The 17,025-nt window shown below is 57.1% G+C and overlaps 1 protein-coding gene across 2 annotated transcripts; it reads left to right on the forward strand.

The window, feature by feature from the left end:
* Positions 1–2,858: 2,858 nt before the first annotated feature.
* Positions 2,859–14,773, forward strand: GOLPH3L (golgi phosphoprotein 3 like). 2 transcript variants are annotated; one of them, XM_051775638.1, is made up of 5 exons: positions 2,859–2,973; positions 4,531–4,723; positions 9,792–9,923; positions 11,620–11,734; positions 13,674–14,773. In XM_051775638.1, exons 2-5 carry the CDS (start codon positions 4,541–4,543, stop codon positions 14,102–14,104), a joined length of 861 nt encoding a protein of 286 aa, XP_051631598.1. In that variant the 5' UTR covers positions 2,859–2,973; positions 4,531–4,540; the 3' UTR covers positions 14,105–14,773. The 2 variants fall into 2 exon arrangements, with proteins under 2 accessions (XP_051631598.1, XP_051631597.1); XM_051775637.1 differs by having other exon boundaries at positions 2,874–2,973; positions 4,534–4,723.
* The last annotated feature ends 2,252 nt before the right edge of the window (positions 14,774–17,025 follow it).

Below are 17,025 nucleotides of genomic sequence, written 5' to 3' on the forward strand. Positions count from 1 at the left end.
CCTTTAATTCCAAATTCCATACCAGAATCCAGGAATTTCTGCTGCCTTTAATTCCAAATTCCCTGTTGGAATGCAGGAATTTCTGCTGCCTTTAACTCCAGATTCCCTGTTGGAATGCAGGAATTTCTGCTGTCTTTAATTCCCGATTCCCTGCCAGAATCCAGGAATTTCTGCTGCCTTTAATTCCAAATTCCCTGCCAGAAAATGCAGGAATTTCTGCCACCTTTAACTCCAGATTCCCTGCCAGGAAATGCAGGAATTTCTGCCGCCTTTAACTCCAGATTCCCTGCCGGAATGCAGGGATTTCTCCTGCCCTATATCCATGTGCAATTCCAAAGTGCAGCGTCTCTTCCAGCGCTTGTGTTGGGAGAACCCGGAAGTGCTTAAGCGGTTAATTAATTACTGGAAGGACTTACACGGTTAATTGCAGGAGTTGGAGGCGGTGCCAGTTCCCTTTCCAAGGAAAAGGCGCTGATTTCCCGGGAATGGGAGGGAATGGGAGTGAAGCCTTTCTCCTGGCGGGGAGAGCTGGAGGTTTCCTGTGCTTGGAATTTAAGTTGGGAATGTCCGTTTGTCGTTCCGTCATTAAACAGCGCTCAGCGGTGGCTGCGGTGCCGGTAGCGCCGGGAGGGGACGGGAATGGGACACGGGACGGGAATGGGACACGGGACGGGAATGGGAGACGGGACGGGAATGGGACACGGGACGGCAATGGGAGACGGGACAGGGATGGGACACGGGACGGCAATGGGACACGGGACGGGAATGGGACACGGGACAGGAATGGGACACGGGACGGGAATGGGACACGGGACGGGAATGGGACACGGGACGGGAATGGGAGACGGGACGGGAATGGGAGACGGGACAGGGATGGGACACGGGACGGGAATGGGACACGGGACAGGGATGGGACACGGGAGGGGAATGGGACACGGGACGGGAATGGGAGACGGGACAGGAATGGAACACGGGACAGGAATGGGACACGGGACAGGAATGGGACACGGGACGGGAATGGGACACGGGACGGGAATGGGAGACGGGACGGGAATGGGACACGGGACGGGAATGGGACACGGGACGGGAATGGGACACGGGACGGGAATGGGACACGGGACGGGAATGGGACACGGGACGGGAATGGGACATGGGACTGGAGCAGGACCGCACGGGACACGGGATGGGCAGGGATGGAACACGGGACAGGGATGGGACAGGACTGGGTGGGACGAGGGACAGGGATGAGCAGGGATGGGACAGGACCGGACACAGGAGAGGGATGGGCAGGGATGGGACCGGACGGGACACAGGACAGGGATGAGCAGGGAGGGGATAGGACAGGACACGGGTTACGGGACAGGGATGGGCAGGAACGGGACAGGATGGGACACGGGACAGGGATGAGCAGGGATGGGACAGGACAAGGGACACGGGACAGGGATAGGACAGGATGGGACACGGGACAGGGATGGGACAGGACAAGGGACACGGGACAGGGATAGGACAGGATGGGACACGGGACAGGGATGGGACAGGACTGGGCGGGACGAGGGACAGGGATGAGCAGGGATGGGACAGGACCGGACACGGGACAGGGATGGGCAGGGATGGAACCGGACGGGACACGGGACAGGGATGGGCAGGGAGGGGATAGGACAGGACACGGGTTACGGGACAGGGATGGACCGAGATGGGACAGGATGGGACACGGGACAGGGATGGGCAGGGATGGGACAGGACACGGGATACGGGACAGGGATGGGACAGAACCGGACCCAGGAGCGCTCCCGGGAGAGGGATGTGACCGGACCACTCCTGGGACAGGGATGAGATGGGACAGGGGTGGGACAGGACTCGGGACAAGGATGGGATGGGATAAGGATGGGACAGGACTCAGGACAGAACTGGACCCGGGAGGTCTCCCGGGACAGGGTTGGGACAGGACTCGGGGCAGGGATGGGATGGGACAGGGATGGGACAGGACTCGGGACAGAACCAGACCCGGGAGCGCTCCGGGGACAGGGATGCGACAGGGATGTGACAGGACACAGGATAGGGATGGGACGGACCCGGACCCGGCAGTGCTCCCGGGACAGGGATGGGATGTGACAGGGATGGGATGTGACACAGGACAGGAATGGGATGGGACAGGGATGTGACAGGACACAGGACAGGAATGGGATGGGACAGGGATGTGACAGGACACAGGACAGGGATGGGACGGACTCGGACCCGGGAGCGCTCCCGGGACAGGGATGGGATATGACGGGACACAGGACAGGGATGGGATGTGACAGGGATGTGACAGGACACAGGACAGGGATGGGATGGACCCGGACCCGGGAGCGCTCCCGGGACAGGGATGGGATGGGACACAGGACAGGGCTGTGACAGGACACAGGACAGGGATGGGATAGGGATGTGACAGGGACGGGACGGACCCGGACCCGGGAGCGCTCCCGGGACAGGGATGGGATGGGACAGGGATGTGACAGGGATGTGACAGGGACGGGACGGACCTGGACCCGGGAGCGCTCCCGGGACAGGGATATGACGGGACACAGGACAGGGATGGGACGGACCCGGACCCGGGAGCGCTCCCGGGACAGGGATGGGATGTGACAGGGATGTGACAGGGATGTGACAGGACACAGGACAGGGATGGGATGGGACACGGATGTGACAGGGATGTGACAGGGATGGGACGGACCCGGACCCGGGAGCGCTCCCGGGACGCGCCGCGCGGATACGCGGAGGGGGCGGAGCCTCTTCCTTTGACTGACAGCCGACCCTCCCGCCCCCCGGCCGCGCTCATTGGCCTCTCTCACCCGCGCGGGCTCCCATTGGTCAGTTCCGCCGCCTGGGCGGGGCCAGCAGAGTCCAGGAAGCGGCGGCCGCCGCGGCCCGGCCCCGCCGAGGCTTTTCCTGCCCGAGGGGACCCGGGAGCGGAGCGGGGGGACAGCGGGAACGGTGAGGGGGGATGAGGGGACACCGGGAACGGTGAGGGGGATGAGGGGACACCGGGAACGGTGAGGGGAACGGGGGAACACCGGGAACGGTGAGGGGAACGGGGGAACACCGGGAACGGTGAGGGGAGCTGGGGGACACCGGGAACGGTGAGGGGGATAAGGGGAACGGGGGGACACCGGGAACGGTGAGGGGAACGGGGGGACACCGGGAACGGTGAGGGGGATGAGGGGCCACCGGGAACGGTGAGGGGAACGGGGGGACACCGGGAACGGTGAGGGGGATGAGGGGACACCAGGAACGGTGAGGGGGATGAGGGGAATGGGGGGACACCGGGAACGGTGAGGGGGATGAGGGGACACCAGGAACGGTGAGGGGGATGAGGGGAATGGGGGGACACCGGGAACGGTGAGGGGGATGAGGGGAACGGGGGGATCCTCCGGGACGGGTGAGGGGAACGGGGGCACCGGCGGACCCGGGAGGGGGCCAGGAGGGGTGCGATGGAGCCGGGAGAACGGTGGGACAGAGCCGGGGCCAGGAGGGGTGCGATGGAGCCGGGGTCGGGGATGGAGCCGGGGTCGGGGGTGGGATGGAGCCGGTGTCCCCCGCCCTGTCCCGGTGCGGGACCCGCCTCTCCCGGGAACGGGCGAGCCCCGGGGCGAAGGGGGCGAAGGGGGCGAAGAGACCGTGTCCACTCCAGTCCCCGGCCGGGTCCCGTCCAGCGGCCGCTCCCTGTCAGCTCCTCCTGGGGAGGGGGGCTGGGAATCCCCGGGTGGAAGGGACCGTGTCCCGTGTCCTTGGCTCTGCCCCCCGGGCGCTGGGTTTGGGGTCTGGGTTTGTGACTAGGTCTGCGTTTGACTCTGGGTCAGGGTCTGTGTTTGGGTTGGGTCCGGGTCAAGGTTTGGGTTCGGGTCTGTATCTAGGTCTGTGTTTGAGTCAGGGTCTAGGTTTGGATCTGTGTTTGGGTCTGGGTCAGTGTCTAGGTCTGGGTTTGGGTCAGGGTCTAGGTTTGGGTTTGTGTCTAGGTCTGCGTTTGGCTCTGGGTCAGGGTCTAGGTTTGGGTCTGGCTTTGGCGTCTGGTGTTGGGATCTGTGTTTGGGTTTGGGTCTGTGCTTGGAGTCTCTATTTGGGGTCTGCGTCTGGGTTTGGGTCTGTGTTTGGGCTCTGGGTCGGGGTTTGGGCTCTGGATTTGGCTCTGGGTCTGTGTTTGGGCTCTGGCTCTGGGCTCTGAGTCGGGGTTTGGGCTCTGGCTCTGGGCTCTGGGTCGGGATTTGGGCTCTGGCTCTGGGCTCTGGGTCTGTGTTTGGGCTCTGGCTCTGGGCTCTGGGTCGGGATTTGGGCTCTGGGTTGGGGTTTGGGCTCTGACTCTGGGCTCTGGGTTGGGGTTTGGGCTCTGGCTCTGTGTTTGGGCTCTGGCTCTGAGCTCTGGGTCGGGGTTTGGGCTCTGGCTCTGGGCTCTGGGTCTGTGTTTGGGCTCTGGCTCTGGGCTCTGGGTTGGGGTTTGGGCTCTGGCTCTGTGTCCCCAACCCTGTGCCCGCCCTGACCCTACCCCGTGTGCAGCAGCTGGGCCATGACGACCCTGACGCACCGGGCACGCCGGGGGGACCCGGGCAGGGGCTCGGACAGGAGGCTGGCCGGGGAGGAGGACGGAGCCGCGGACAGAGAGCCCGGCGAGGAGGAGCCCGACGGCTCCAAGGACATCCGGCTCACCCTCATGGAGGAGGTGCTGCTGCTGGGGCTCAAGGACAAGGAGGTGACTTTGGGGGGGTCCTTTGGGGGGTGGGTGATACCCTGGGGGTGTCCATGAGCAGCAGGAGGAGTGGGATGAGCTCCTCTCCAGCAAAGCCACCCTGCTGGGAATCAGGGAATCATGGAATGGGTTGGGTTGGGAGGGACCTTAAAGGTCGTTTCTTCCATGCCCTGACACCTTCCACCAGACCAAGCCAAGGGGGGACACAGGAGCCCCCTGACCCACTGGGATCCTCTGGGATCTGCCAGGACTGGCCACATCTGGTGGGACAAACCCAGCAAGGAGTAAAACACCTTCTTGTCACAGCCCTAAGCTGGGGTTGGAGTTTTATTTATTTTATTTATGGGCCTTGCTGTGCTTTAGTTCGTGGGTTTTGCACCAATTTCATGGAATCCTGGAATGGTTTGGGCTGGAAGGGACCTTAAAGATCATCCAGTGGACACCTTCCACCAGACCAGGTTACTCCAAGCCAAGGGGGGACACAGGAGCCCCCTGACCCACTGGGATCCTCTGGGATCTGCCAGGACTGGCCACATCTGGTGGGACAAACCCAGCAAGGAGTAAAACACCTTCTTGTCACAGCCCTAAGCTGGGGTTGGAGTTTATTTTATTTATGGGTCTTGCTGTGCTTTAGTTCGTGGGTTTTGCACCAATTTCATGGAATCCTGGAATGGTTTGGGCTGGAAGGGACCTTAAAGCTCATCAAGCCCTGGGCAGGGACACCTTCTGCTCTCCCAGGCCGCTCCACCCTGGCCTTGGGCACGTCCAGGGATGGGACATCCGTGGAATAACCTGTGCCAGGGGCCTCCCCAGCCTCCCAGGGGAGGATTCCCTCCTCCCATCCAATCTAAACCTGATTTCCTTTGGTTCCCTTGGCCCAAAGCCCCTTTGTCTGAGGGGTCTCTGGGGACTCCAGGAGGGGTGGGAGTGTCTGTGCTGGGCTCTCCTCACCCCCCTGGGCAGCAGGGCTGGTTACCCCCGGTGGAATAACCTGGGAATCCCTCCTGTTGGAAGGGGATCCCGGTGCCATGGGATTGGTCTGTGCCTTTCAGCTGCAGGAACGTGTTTGGCAGGGAAGGAGATCCCCGGGTTGGGTTCCCTGAGCCTTGTCCTCGTCCAGTTGTGGATCAGTTTTGGGGGAACCCTTGGGGGTGAGGCCCTGGCACGGGTTGTTCCACGGCTGCCTCATCCCTGGAAGTGCCCAAGGCCAGGCTGGAGCAACCTGGGATGGTGGGACTTGTCCCTGCCCGTGGTCCTGCTGATCTTTAAGGTCCCTCCCAACCCAACCCATTGCAGGATTCCAGGGTTCCATGGGGCTGCTCTTCCTGACAGGTGGGTGGGATTGAGCAGGAGAAGCCAAGCAGGAGCATTTTGGGGTGGCAGTGGCAGAGCCTCCAGCACAGACCCACCCAGCTCCAGGAGCACTCCTTGGCCAGGCTGGGCTGGTTTATCTCGGAGGCCTTTTCCAACCTCAGTAATTCCATGATTCTGTGGTCTCCTGGGTCTCTGTGGTTCCCGTGTCCCACCCCCAGGAGCTGTGCTTGTCCCAGCTGGTGTCAAACCTCCTCCTGGAGCTCAGTGCAGCTCCTCTGGGCTGGGATTGAGCCCCTGGGAGGTGCCTGAGCTTCCTTTCCCAGCTCTCCTGGGCTGCTCTGAGCTGTCTCGGGGAGCTGGAGGGGCCCAGATGGAGGGAACTGTGGGTTGTGAGGGGGACAGAGGGTTGTGAGGGGGACAGAGGGTTGTGAGGGGGACAGAGACCTGTGAGGGGGAGAGAGGGTTGTGAGGGGGATGGAGGGTTGTGAGGGGAACAGAGGGTTATGAGGGGGACAGAGACCTGTGAGGGGGACAGAGGGTTGTGAGGGGGACAGAGACCTGTGAGGGGGATGGAGGGTTGTGAGGGGGACAGAGGGCTGTGAGGGGGACAGAGGGTTGTGAGGGGGACAGAGACCTGTGAGGGGGATGGAGGGTTGTGAGGGGGACAGAGGGCTGTGAGAATGACAGAGGGTTGTGAGAATGACAGAGGGTTGTGAGGGGGACAGAGACCTGTGAGGGGGACAGAGGGTTGTGAGGAGGAGAGAGACCTGTGAGGGGGAGAGAGGGTTGTGAGGGGGACAGAGGGTTGTGAGGGGGACAGAGGGTTGTGAGGGTGACAGAGGGCTGTGAGGGTGACAGAGACCTGTGAGGGGGACAGAGGGCTGTGAGGGGACAGAGGCCTGTTAGGGTGACAGAGGGTTGTGAGGGGGACAGAGGGTTGTGAGGGGGACAGAGGGTTGTGAGGGGGACAGAGACCTGTGAGGGGGACAGAGGGTTGTGAGGGGGACAGAGGGTTGTGAGGGGGACAGAGACCTGTGAGGGGGACAGAGGGTTGTGAGGGGGACAGAGGGTTGTGAGGGGGACAGAGGGTTGTGAGGGTGACAGAGGCCGTGCCTGTCCTGCCTCACAACCCCAGCTGAGCTCTGGGACCCGCAGAGCCGAGGAGGAAGCGGCAGCAGAGCAGGAACAGGGAGCAAATCAAATATTTGAGAGTGTGGGGCCGTGTCCTGCCCCGTTCCTGGGCCGTGTTTGGTGTTCTTGGCTCGCTGGATTCCTCCTGGGAACGGCCCTTCAGCCACCAGGAAGTTGGGAGAGCACAAGAGATTAAAAGAAAACCACCTTGGCACTCTTTTATTTTTTTTCCCCCTCCCCTCTCCATCCTGTCCTTCCACATTCCTGCTCCTGGAGAGCAGAGGCAGCACAGCCCTGGCTGCAGCTTTTCAGGCCTCAGGTTGTTTCTCTCTCCTGCTTTGGTGACCTGAGGCTCAGGAAAAACAAGGCGATTTTTGCCCAAATTTCCTTATTTTCCAACAATTTCCTTGTTTAAAGTCCACGTGGGAGAGCCCCTGGCTGGAGCCCAGCCTGGCTTTTGGGACCAGGGGCTGGAAGTCACCCAGCAGTTTAATTTTATACCGGTTTTAATATTTTTTTCCTGGGGTTAAAACGCCCTCCAGGGCGGTGAAGTGAGACTCCAGGTCAGGCTGACACCTCTTTTTTCCTGGAGAACTCGCCTGGAAAAGGGAAAGCGGGAGGGCAGGGATGAAAGGTGGCTTTGTCCTCCCTCACAAGGAAGTGGAGAAGGCAAATAAAGGCTTGGGGTGTCTTTTATGGCTCCCAGGGCTGGGCCAGGCCCAGTGTCCAGATGCTCTGAGCAAACAGACGCCCTTGGGGGCTGGAAAAGCTTCCCTGGGGCAGGGCTGGCAATTCCCAGCCTGTTTCCCTCGGGAAGTGCCTCTGGCTGGAGGCTCCTGGGGGGTTTTGGAGCTGCCCTTGCTCTTCTCCACCCGGGGGAAGAGCAGCAAGAAGGGAATTTCCCCCTGGCTGGGGCGGTTTGGGGGGTGTTGGTGTCCCCAAAGGGAGACTTTGCATCCCACTGGGATCACCAACCCCATCCCAACCCCATCCCAATCCCAGCCCCATCCCAGCTCCATCCTGGTTCCTCATCCCAGCCCCATCCCAGCCCCATCCCATCCCAACCCCATCCCAGCTCCATCCCAGCCCCAGCCCAGCCCCATCCCAGCCCCATCCCATCCCAACCCCATCCCATCTCCATCCCAACCCCATCCCAACCCCATCCCAACCCCATCCCAGCTCCATCCCAGCCCCATCCCAGCCCCATCCCAGCTCCATCCCACCCCATCCCGGCCCTGCAGAGCCTCTCCCTGGGCTCTGTTTGTTCCCAGCTTGCCCAGAAATCCCAGGAAAACTGCTCCCTGTCAGTGAAACAGTTTGGATTTGTTCTGATCAGGGGATAAAAAACAAGTGGATGAAGGGAAGGGAAGGTTTGGGAAGGGAAGGGAAGGGCAGGTTTGGGAAGGGGAAGGGGAAGGTTTGGGAAGGGAAGGGAAGGTTTGGGAAGGGAAGGTTTGGGAAGGGAAGGGAAGGTTTGGGAAGGGAAGTGAAGGTTTGGGAAGGGAGAGGCCACCTGGGCTCCAGTTGCTCCAAACTGGGATCAGCTCTGGAAAAGCAGCAGCTGAGTGTTGTTAAAGCCCAGGGAACAGGGATTTCCCTCCCTGGATTCCCTCCCTTCCTGCTGCTGCCTTTTCCATGTCTGACCCCCATTATCCCGCTCTCCCTCTTCCCTGGACCTCGCTGTGCCCTTCCAGCACCTCCAGGAGCTGCAAAAAACATGGATAGAGACTATTCCTGGAGTGTGCCAGGACAAGGGGGAATGGCTTCCAACAGGGTTAGGTGTTCCCAGCAGAAGGGATCCCTCTTTTCTCCCTCTTCCCAGGATTTTTCCCTCCTGGGATTTTTCCCTCCCTGATTCCGGGCAGAGCAGATCTCTCTTTTCTCCCTCTTCCTGGGATTTTTTTCCTTCCCAGGATTTTTCACTTCCTGGGATTTTCCACTCCCTGGTTCTGGGCAGAGCAGATCCCTCTTTTCTCCCTCTTCCCAGGATTTTTCGGTCCTGGAATTTTTCCCTCCCTGGTTCTGGGCAGAGCAGATCTCTCTTTTCTCCCTCTTCCCGGGATTTTTCGCTTCCCAGGATTTTTCACTTCCTGGGATTTTCCACTCCCTGGTTCTGGGCAGAGTGGATCCCTCTTTTCTCCCTCTTTTCTCCCTCTTCCCGGGATTTTTCCCTCCCTGGTTCTGGGCAGAGTGGATCCCTCTTTTCTCCCTCTTTTCTCCCTCTTCCTGGGATTTTTCCCTCCCCGGTTCTGGGCAGAGCGGATCCCTCTTTTCTCCCTCTTCCCGGGATTTTTCCCTCCCCGGTTCTGGGCAGAGCTGCCCGCGGGGGCAGCAGGGAAGGGCCGGAATTCCTCAGCGTTCCCAGGAGTTTTTGGGGCAGGAAGTGGGATCCTGGGGCTGCCGAGTGAGGAAATCCCTCTATAATTGGCGAGGAAATCCCTGTAATTGGTGGGGAAATCCCTCTATAATTGGCGGGGAAATCCCTGTAATTGGTGGGGAAATCCCTCTATAATTGGCGGGGAAATCCCTGTAATTGGTGGGGAAATCCTCCCTGCGGAGGGAGCCGGGAGCGGGTGTGCGGAGCTCCCTCTCCCGTTTTCCAGCCGCTCCGTGCCGCCTTTCCCAGGGCTACACGTCCTTCTGGAATGACTGCATCTCCTCGGGGCTGCGCGCCGGGATCCTCATCGAGCTCGCCCTGCGCGGCCGCATCCGCCTGGAGCCGCTGGCCCTGCGCAGGAAACGGCTCCTGGACAGGAAGGTCGGGATGGGATGGGGAGGGAGCCGGGAGTGGGATGGGATGGGATGGGGTTGGGATGGGCTGGGATGGGGTTGGGATGGGGCTGGGATGGGATGGGGAGGGAGCCGGGAGTGGGATGGGATGGGATGGGGTTGGGATGGGCTGGGATGGGTTCGGTGGGGGGGCCGTGCCGGCCGGAGGGGGCTGGGAGGTGGGATGGCGGGATGGGGTTGGGATGGGCTGGGATGGGGTTGGGATGGGGCTGGGATGGGATGGGGAGGGAGCCGGGAGTGGGATGGGATGGGATGGGGTTGGGATGGGCTGGGATGGGGTTGGGATGGGGCTGGGATGGGATGGGGAGGGAGCCGGGAGTGGGATGGGATGGGGCTGGGATGGGATGGAGCTGGGATTGGGATGGAGCCGGGATGGGGCTGGGATGGGGATGGGATGGGATGGGATGGGATGGGGATGGGATGGGGCTGGGATGGGATGGGATGGGATGGGGATGGGACTGGGATGGGGCTGGGATGGGATGGGATGGGATGGGGATGGGACTGGGATGGGGCTGGGATGGGGATGGGATGGGATGGGATGGGATGGGATGGGGATGGGACTGGGATGGGACTGGGATGGGGCTGGGATGGGATGGAGCTGGGATTGGGATGGAGCCGGGATGGGGCTGGGATGGGGATGGGATGGGATGGGATGGGGATGGGACTGGGATGGGGCTGGGATGGGATGGGATGGGATGGGATGGGGATGGGACTGGGATGGGGCTGGGATGGGATGGGGATGGGATGGGATGGGATGGGGATGGAGCTGCGATGGGGCTGGGACTGGGATGGAGCTGGGGTTGGGATGGAGCCGGGATTGGGATGGAGCTGGGATGGGGCTGGGATTGGGGTGGAGCCGGGATTGGGATGGAGTTGGGATTGGGATGGAGCTGGGATGGGATGGGATGGAGCTGGGATTGGAATGGAGCCGGGATGGGGATGGAGCCAGGATGGGCTGGGATGGAGCTGGGATGGGGCTGGGATGGAGCTGGGATGGGGCTGGGATTGGGCTGGGATGGAGCTGGGATGGAGCCAGGATGAGGAGCCGGGAGCTGGGATGGATTCCTGTTTTTTTAAGGAATGATGTGTTTCTTAAGGAATGATGTTTTTGAAGGAATGATGTCTTGAAGGAATGATGTTTTTTAAGGAATGATGCTTTTGAAGGAATGATGTGTTTTTCAAGGAATGATGTTTTTTTTAAGGAATGATGTGTTTTTTAAGGAATGATGCTTTTTAAGGAATGATGCTTTTGAAGGAATGATGTGTTTTTCAAGGAATGATGTTTTTTAAGGAATGATTCTTTTGAAGGAATGGTGTCTTCAAGGAATGGCGTTTTTGAAGGAATGATGTCCTTAAGGAATTCCTTCCTTTTGAAGGAGTGATATTTTTGAAGGAGTGATATTTTTGAGGGATGATGTTTCTGAAGGAGTGATGTTTTTGAGGGGTGATATTTTTGAGGGATGATGTTTTTGAAGGAATGATATTTTTGAAGGAGTGATATTTTTGAAGGAGTGATATTTTTGAGGGATGATATTGTTGAGGGATGTTATTTTTGAGGGATGATGTTTCTGAAGGAGTGATGTTTTTGAAGGAGTGATGTTTCTGAAGCAGTGATGTTTCTGAAGGCACACCCAGCCCAGGTGTCTGTCCCTCTGTCCCTGCAGGTGCTGCTCCAGTCGGACACTCCCACCGGGGACGTTCTGCTGGACGAGACCCTTCGGCACATCAAGGCCACCGAGAGCCCCGAGACGGTCCCGGCCTGGATCGAGCTGCTCACGGGTAGGAGCAGTGAGAACCAGCACCACCCACTCCCTCTGCATCCCCTGGCATGGGCAGGGCTGGCACAGCTGGGCTTGGGGGCAGGGAGTCACAGGATCAATCAGGGAATCACAGAATCGATCAGGGAATCACCAAATCTATCAGGGAATCACTGAATCAATCAGGGAATCACGGGATCAATCAGGGAATCACAGAACTGATCAGGGAATCACAGAACCAATCAGGGAATCACAGGATCAATCAGGGAATCACAGACTCAATCAGGGAATCACCAAATCAATCAGGGAGTCACAGGACCAATCAGGGAATCACCGAATCAATCAGGGAATCACAGGATCAATCAGGGAATCACAGACTCAGTCAGGGAATCACAGACTCAGTCAGGGAATCACAGGATCAATCAGGGAATCACAGAACCAATCAGGGAATCACAGGATCAATTAGGGAATCACCAAATCAATCAGGGAATCACAGGATCAATCAGGGAATCACCAAATCAATCAGGGAGTCACAGGATCAATCAGGGAATCACCAAATCAATCAGGGAGTCACAGGATCAATCAGGGAATCACAGGATCGATCAGGGAATCACTGAATCAATCAGGGAGTCACCAAATCAATCAGGGAATCACAACCTCAATCAGGGAATCACAGGATCGATCAGGGAGTCACAGAATCAATCAGGGAGTCACAGGATCAATCAAAGAATCACCAAATCAATCAGGGAGTCACAGGATCAATCAGGGAATCACAGAACCAATCAGGGAATCACCAAATCAATCAGGGAATCACAGAATCAATCAGGGAATCAGAGGGAAAACCCTCCAGGATCATCCAGTTATATTTTATATATAATAAAGGATACATAAATATGTATTAATATATATTAATATTATATATTAATATATATCTAAAATTTATATATTAATATATAAATATTTATTATATAGATATATTATATTTATATAATGTGTAAAATATAATATATATAATATTATATATTATATATTATATATTATTATATATTATACATATATTATATATATTATATATATCATAATATATTATTATAATATTATATATATTATGTATATTATATATAATATATAAGATATATTATATAGATATTTAGATATAGTATAGATATTTAGATATAATGTATATTTTTATGTATATAAAATATATATAGTATATATTATTTTATATAAATATATATTTCATATATATAATCTACAGAATTATAATTCTCTATATAATTTTTGATATAATATAAATATAATATATATTACATATATAGATATAATGTAATATATTATATATAAAAATATATATTTTATATAAATATATATTTTTGGATATAAATATTATATATATTATATATAATATATATTATATATAATATATATTATATATAGAATATATATATAATTTATGTATATATAATATATCTTTATATTCTATATTTTTATGTATTTATATATAATATATATTTTTATATATAATATTTACATTATTTCATAAGATATATATAGAATTTATATATATAATATATATTTATATTATATATGTTTATATATTTATATATAATATATATTTATATTATATATGTTTATATATTTATATATAATATATATTTATATTATATATGTTTATATATTTATTTATAATATATATTTATATTCTGTATTTTTTATGTATTTATATATAATATATTTTTATATATAATATGTATTATATCTATTTATATATAATATATATAATATTTATAGGTTATCAAAAAATATATAATTTATATATATATAATATATATTTCTATTCTATATTTTTCTATATTTATATGTAATACATATATTCATATACACTATATTATTTATACACAATATATATAATATTTTATATATATATATATAACAACCTGTGCAACGACCTCCGTCCCCAGGGGAGACGTGGAACCCGTTCAAGCTGCAGTTCCAGCTGCGGAACGTGCGGGAGCGGCTGGCCAAGGCGCTGGTGGAGAAGGGGATCCTTTGCACGGCCAAGCAGAACTTCCTGCTCTTCGACCTGACCACGCACCCGGTGCTGGACGGCGCCGAGAAGCTGCGGCTGCAGCGGCGGCTGCGGGAGAGCGTCCTGGAGCGCTGGGCCCGCGAGCCGCGGCGCCTGGAGCCGCGCACGCTGGCCCTGCTGGTGCTCGCCCACTCCTCCGACGTGCTGGACGGCGTGTTCGCCGGGCTGGCCCAGGACAGCTACGAGCTGGCCACGGCCCGGGCCCGCGGCCTGCTGGACCTCGACCCCGAGCTGGAGGCGGCCAAGGCCGGCGGCGGCTGCGAGATGATCTGGGCCGTGCTGGCGGCCTTCAACAAGGGCTGAGGGACCTGCTGGGGGACAGGGACACTGCTCTGGGGAGAGGGACACTGCTCGGGGGAGAGGGACACTGCTCCGGGGGAGAGGGACACTGCTCCGGGGAGAGGGACACTGCTCCGGGGGAGAGGGACCTGCTGGGGGACAGGGACACTGCTCCGGGGGACAGGGTCACTGCTCGGGGGAGAGGGACACTGCTCCGGGGAGAGGGACACTGCTCCGGGGGAGAGGGACCTGCTGGGGGACAGGGACACTGCTCCGGGGGACAGGGACACTGCTCCGGGGGAGAGGGACACTGCTCCGGGGAGAGGGACACTGCTCCGGGGGAGAGGGACCTGCTGGGGGACAGGGACACTGCTCCGGGGGACAGGGACACTGCTCCGGGGGAGAGGGACACTGCTCCGGGGAGAGGGACACTGCTCCGGGGGAGAGGGACACTGCTCCGGGGAGAGGGACACTGCTCCGGGGAGAGGGACACTGCTCCGGGGGACAGGGACACTGCTCCGGGGGAGAGGGACACTGGGGAGCACCCGGGGACACGGGCAGGGGCCTCGGCCCCTGAAAACCTCCCCAAACTGCTCCAGGGAGACTCAGACCCTACAAACCTCCCCAAAGTGCAGCAGGGAGCCCCTGAAAACCTCCCCACACTGCTCTGGGGAGACTCAGACCCTACAAACCTCCCCAAACTGCTCCAGGGAGCCCCTGAGAACCTCCCCAGATTGTACTGGGGAGCCCCTGAGAACCTCCTCAGACTGCAATGGGGAGACTCAGACCCTACAAACCTCCCCAAAGTGCAGCAGGGAGACCCTGAAAACCTCCCCAAAGTGCAGCGGGGAGCCCCTGAGAACCTCCCCAAATTGTACTGGGGAGCCCCTGAAAACCTCCCCCCACTGCTCTGGGGAGACTCAGACCCTACAAACCTCCCCAGACTGCAGCGGGGAGCCCCTGAGAACCTCCCCAAATTGTACTGAGAACGTCCCCAGACTGCTCTGGGGAGGTCCTGAAAACCTCCCTAAACTGCAGCAGGGAGATTTGGCCCCTAAACAAACCCCAGACTGCACTGGGGAGCCCCTGGGAACCTCCCCACACTGCTCTGGGGAGACTCAGACCCTACAAACCTCCCCAAAGTGCAGTGGGGAGCCCCTGAAAACCTCCCCAAATTGTACTGGGGAGCCCCTGAGAACCTCCTCAGACTGCAATGGGGAGACTCAGACCCTACAAACCTCCCCAAAGTGCAGCGGGGAGACCCTGAGAACCTCCCCAGACTGCATTGAGGAAACTCAGACCCTACAAACCTCCCCAAACTGCTCCAGGGTGACTCAGACCCTACAAACCTCCCCAAACTGCAGCGGGGAGCCCCTGAAACCCTCCCCAACCTGCATTGTGGAGCCTCAGCCCCTGAAAACACACCCCAAAGTGCTCTGGGGAGACTCAGCCTCTGAGAACACCCCAAAAAACATCTGGGAGGCCTAAAAACCTCCCTAAACTGCATTGAGGAGACTCAGCCCCTAAAAACACCCCCCAAACTGCTCTGGGGAGATTCAGCCCCTAAAAAAACCCCTAAAGACATTGAGGAACCTCAGCCCCTGAAAACCTGCCCAAATTACATCAGGGAGACTCAGCCCCTAAACAAACCCCAAACTACATCAGGGAGACCCTGAAAACACCCCCAAAGTGCTCTGGGGAGATTCAGCCCCTAAAAAACCCCTAAAAAAGACACTGAGGAGCCTCAACTGCCCCAACCAACATCTGGGAGCCCCTACAAACCTCCCCAAACTGCCTCGGGGAGCCTCAGCCCCTAAAAACGCCTCCCAAAACTGCCTCCTGGGGGGGGCTGAGGGCCGGGGAGGGGCTCAGGGGACCCTCCTGGGGTGAGGAGGGGGTTTAGGGACCCTCTTGGGGTTAGAAAAGGGTTCAGGGCACCCTCTTGGTGTGGGAAGGGGGTTCAGGGGACCCTCCTGGAGTGAGAAGGGGATTTAGGGACCCTCCTGGGGTGGAAAAGGGGTTCAGGGGACCCTCCTGAGGTGGGAAGGGGGCTCAGGGGACCCTCCTGGGATGAGAAAAGGGTTCAGGGCACCCTCTTGGGGTGGGAAGGGGGCTCAGGGGACCCTCCTGGAGTGAGAAGGGGATTTAGGGACCCGCTTGGGGTGGAAAAGGGGGTTCAGGGGACCCTCCTGGGGTGGGAGGGGGGCTCAGGGGTGTCAGGCGGCTCCCCAGCCCGGGCCGTGCCCCCCCCGGCTGTGCCGCTGCTGCCCCGGGCGGGGGCCGAGTCCCCCCGGGGGGATTTTTGTCCAACAATTCCCCTTTTCCCCCCGTCTTTTCTCCTCCTGTGGTTCCCGTAAAACACTCGTTTCTCTGCAGCCCCGCGGGGTCTGTCGCTGTTTCGGTGGCTCAGGGTCGGCACCCCCCGGGGGGGTTGGCGGCACTCGTGTCACGAGTCGTGAGCGGTCTCAGCTGATGGGGTTTGGGGGGGGGTTCCTCTGCCTCCAGGCGCTCCTGCCCCGCGCGGACCAGGCCGGGGGTGCTCCGGGAGCCTTTGCCGGGCGGGATCCCCCCGGATTCCCCCCGGGTTTGGTGTCCTTGAGCCGCCCCCACACCCCCCGATCCCGGTTTTTCCCCACCCCGGGTCTCGAACCCGCGGCCTCGAGAAGCCCCGGGCGGGGAAAACCCGCCCTCGCCCCGCCCACTCATTGATTCTCCCTTCCCATTGGTCACGGCCCCGTGTCAATCACGGCTGATCTGCGTAGCCCCGCCCTCGTCCCGCCCACTCATTGAGTCTCCCTTCCCATTGGTCACGGCTCCCTTGTCAATCATGGCTTATCTGCATAACCCCGCCTTCGTCCCGCCCACGTATTGATTCTTCCCTCCCATTGGTCACGGCCTCTATGTCAATCACGGCTGTTCTGCAAAGCCCCGCCCATTGCTCCGCC

This window comes from Manacus candei, unplaced genomic scaffold, assembly GCF_025592945.1.
Source record: "Manacus candei isolate 608988 ecotype Guabito, Panama unplaced genomic scaffold, ASM2559294v1 h1tg000321l, whole genome shotgun sequence".
Classification (NCBI taxonomy): Eukaryota; Metazoa; Chordata; class Aves; order Passeriformes; family Pipridae; genus Manacus; species Manacus candei.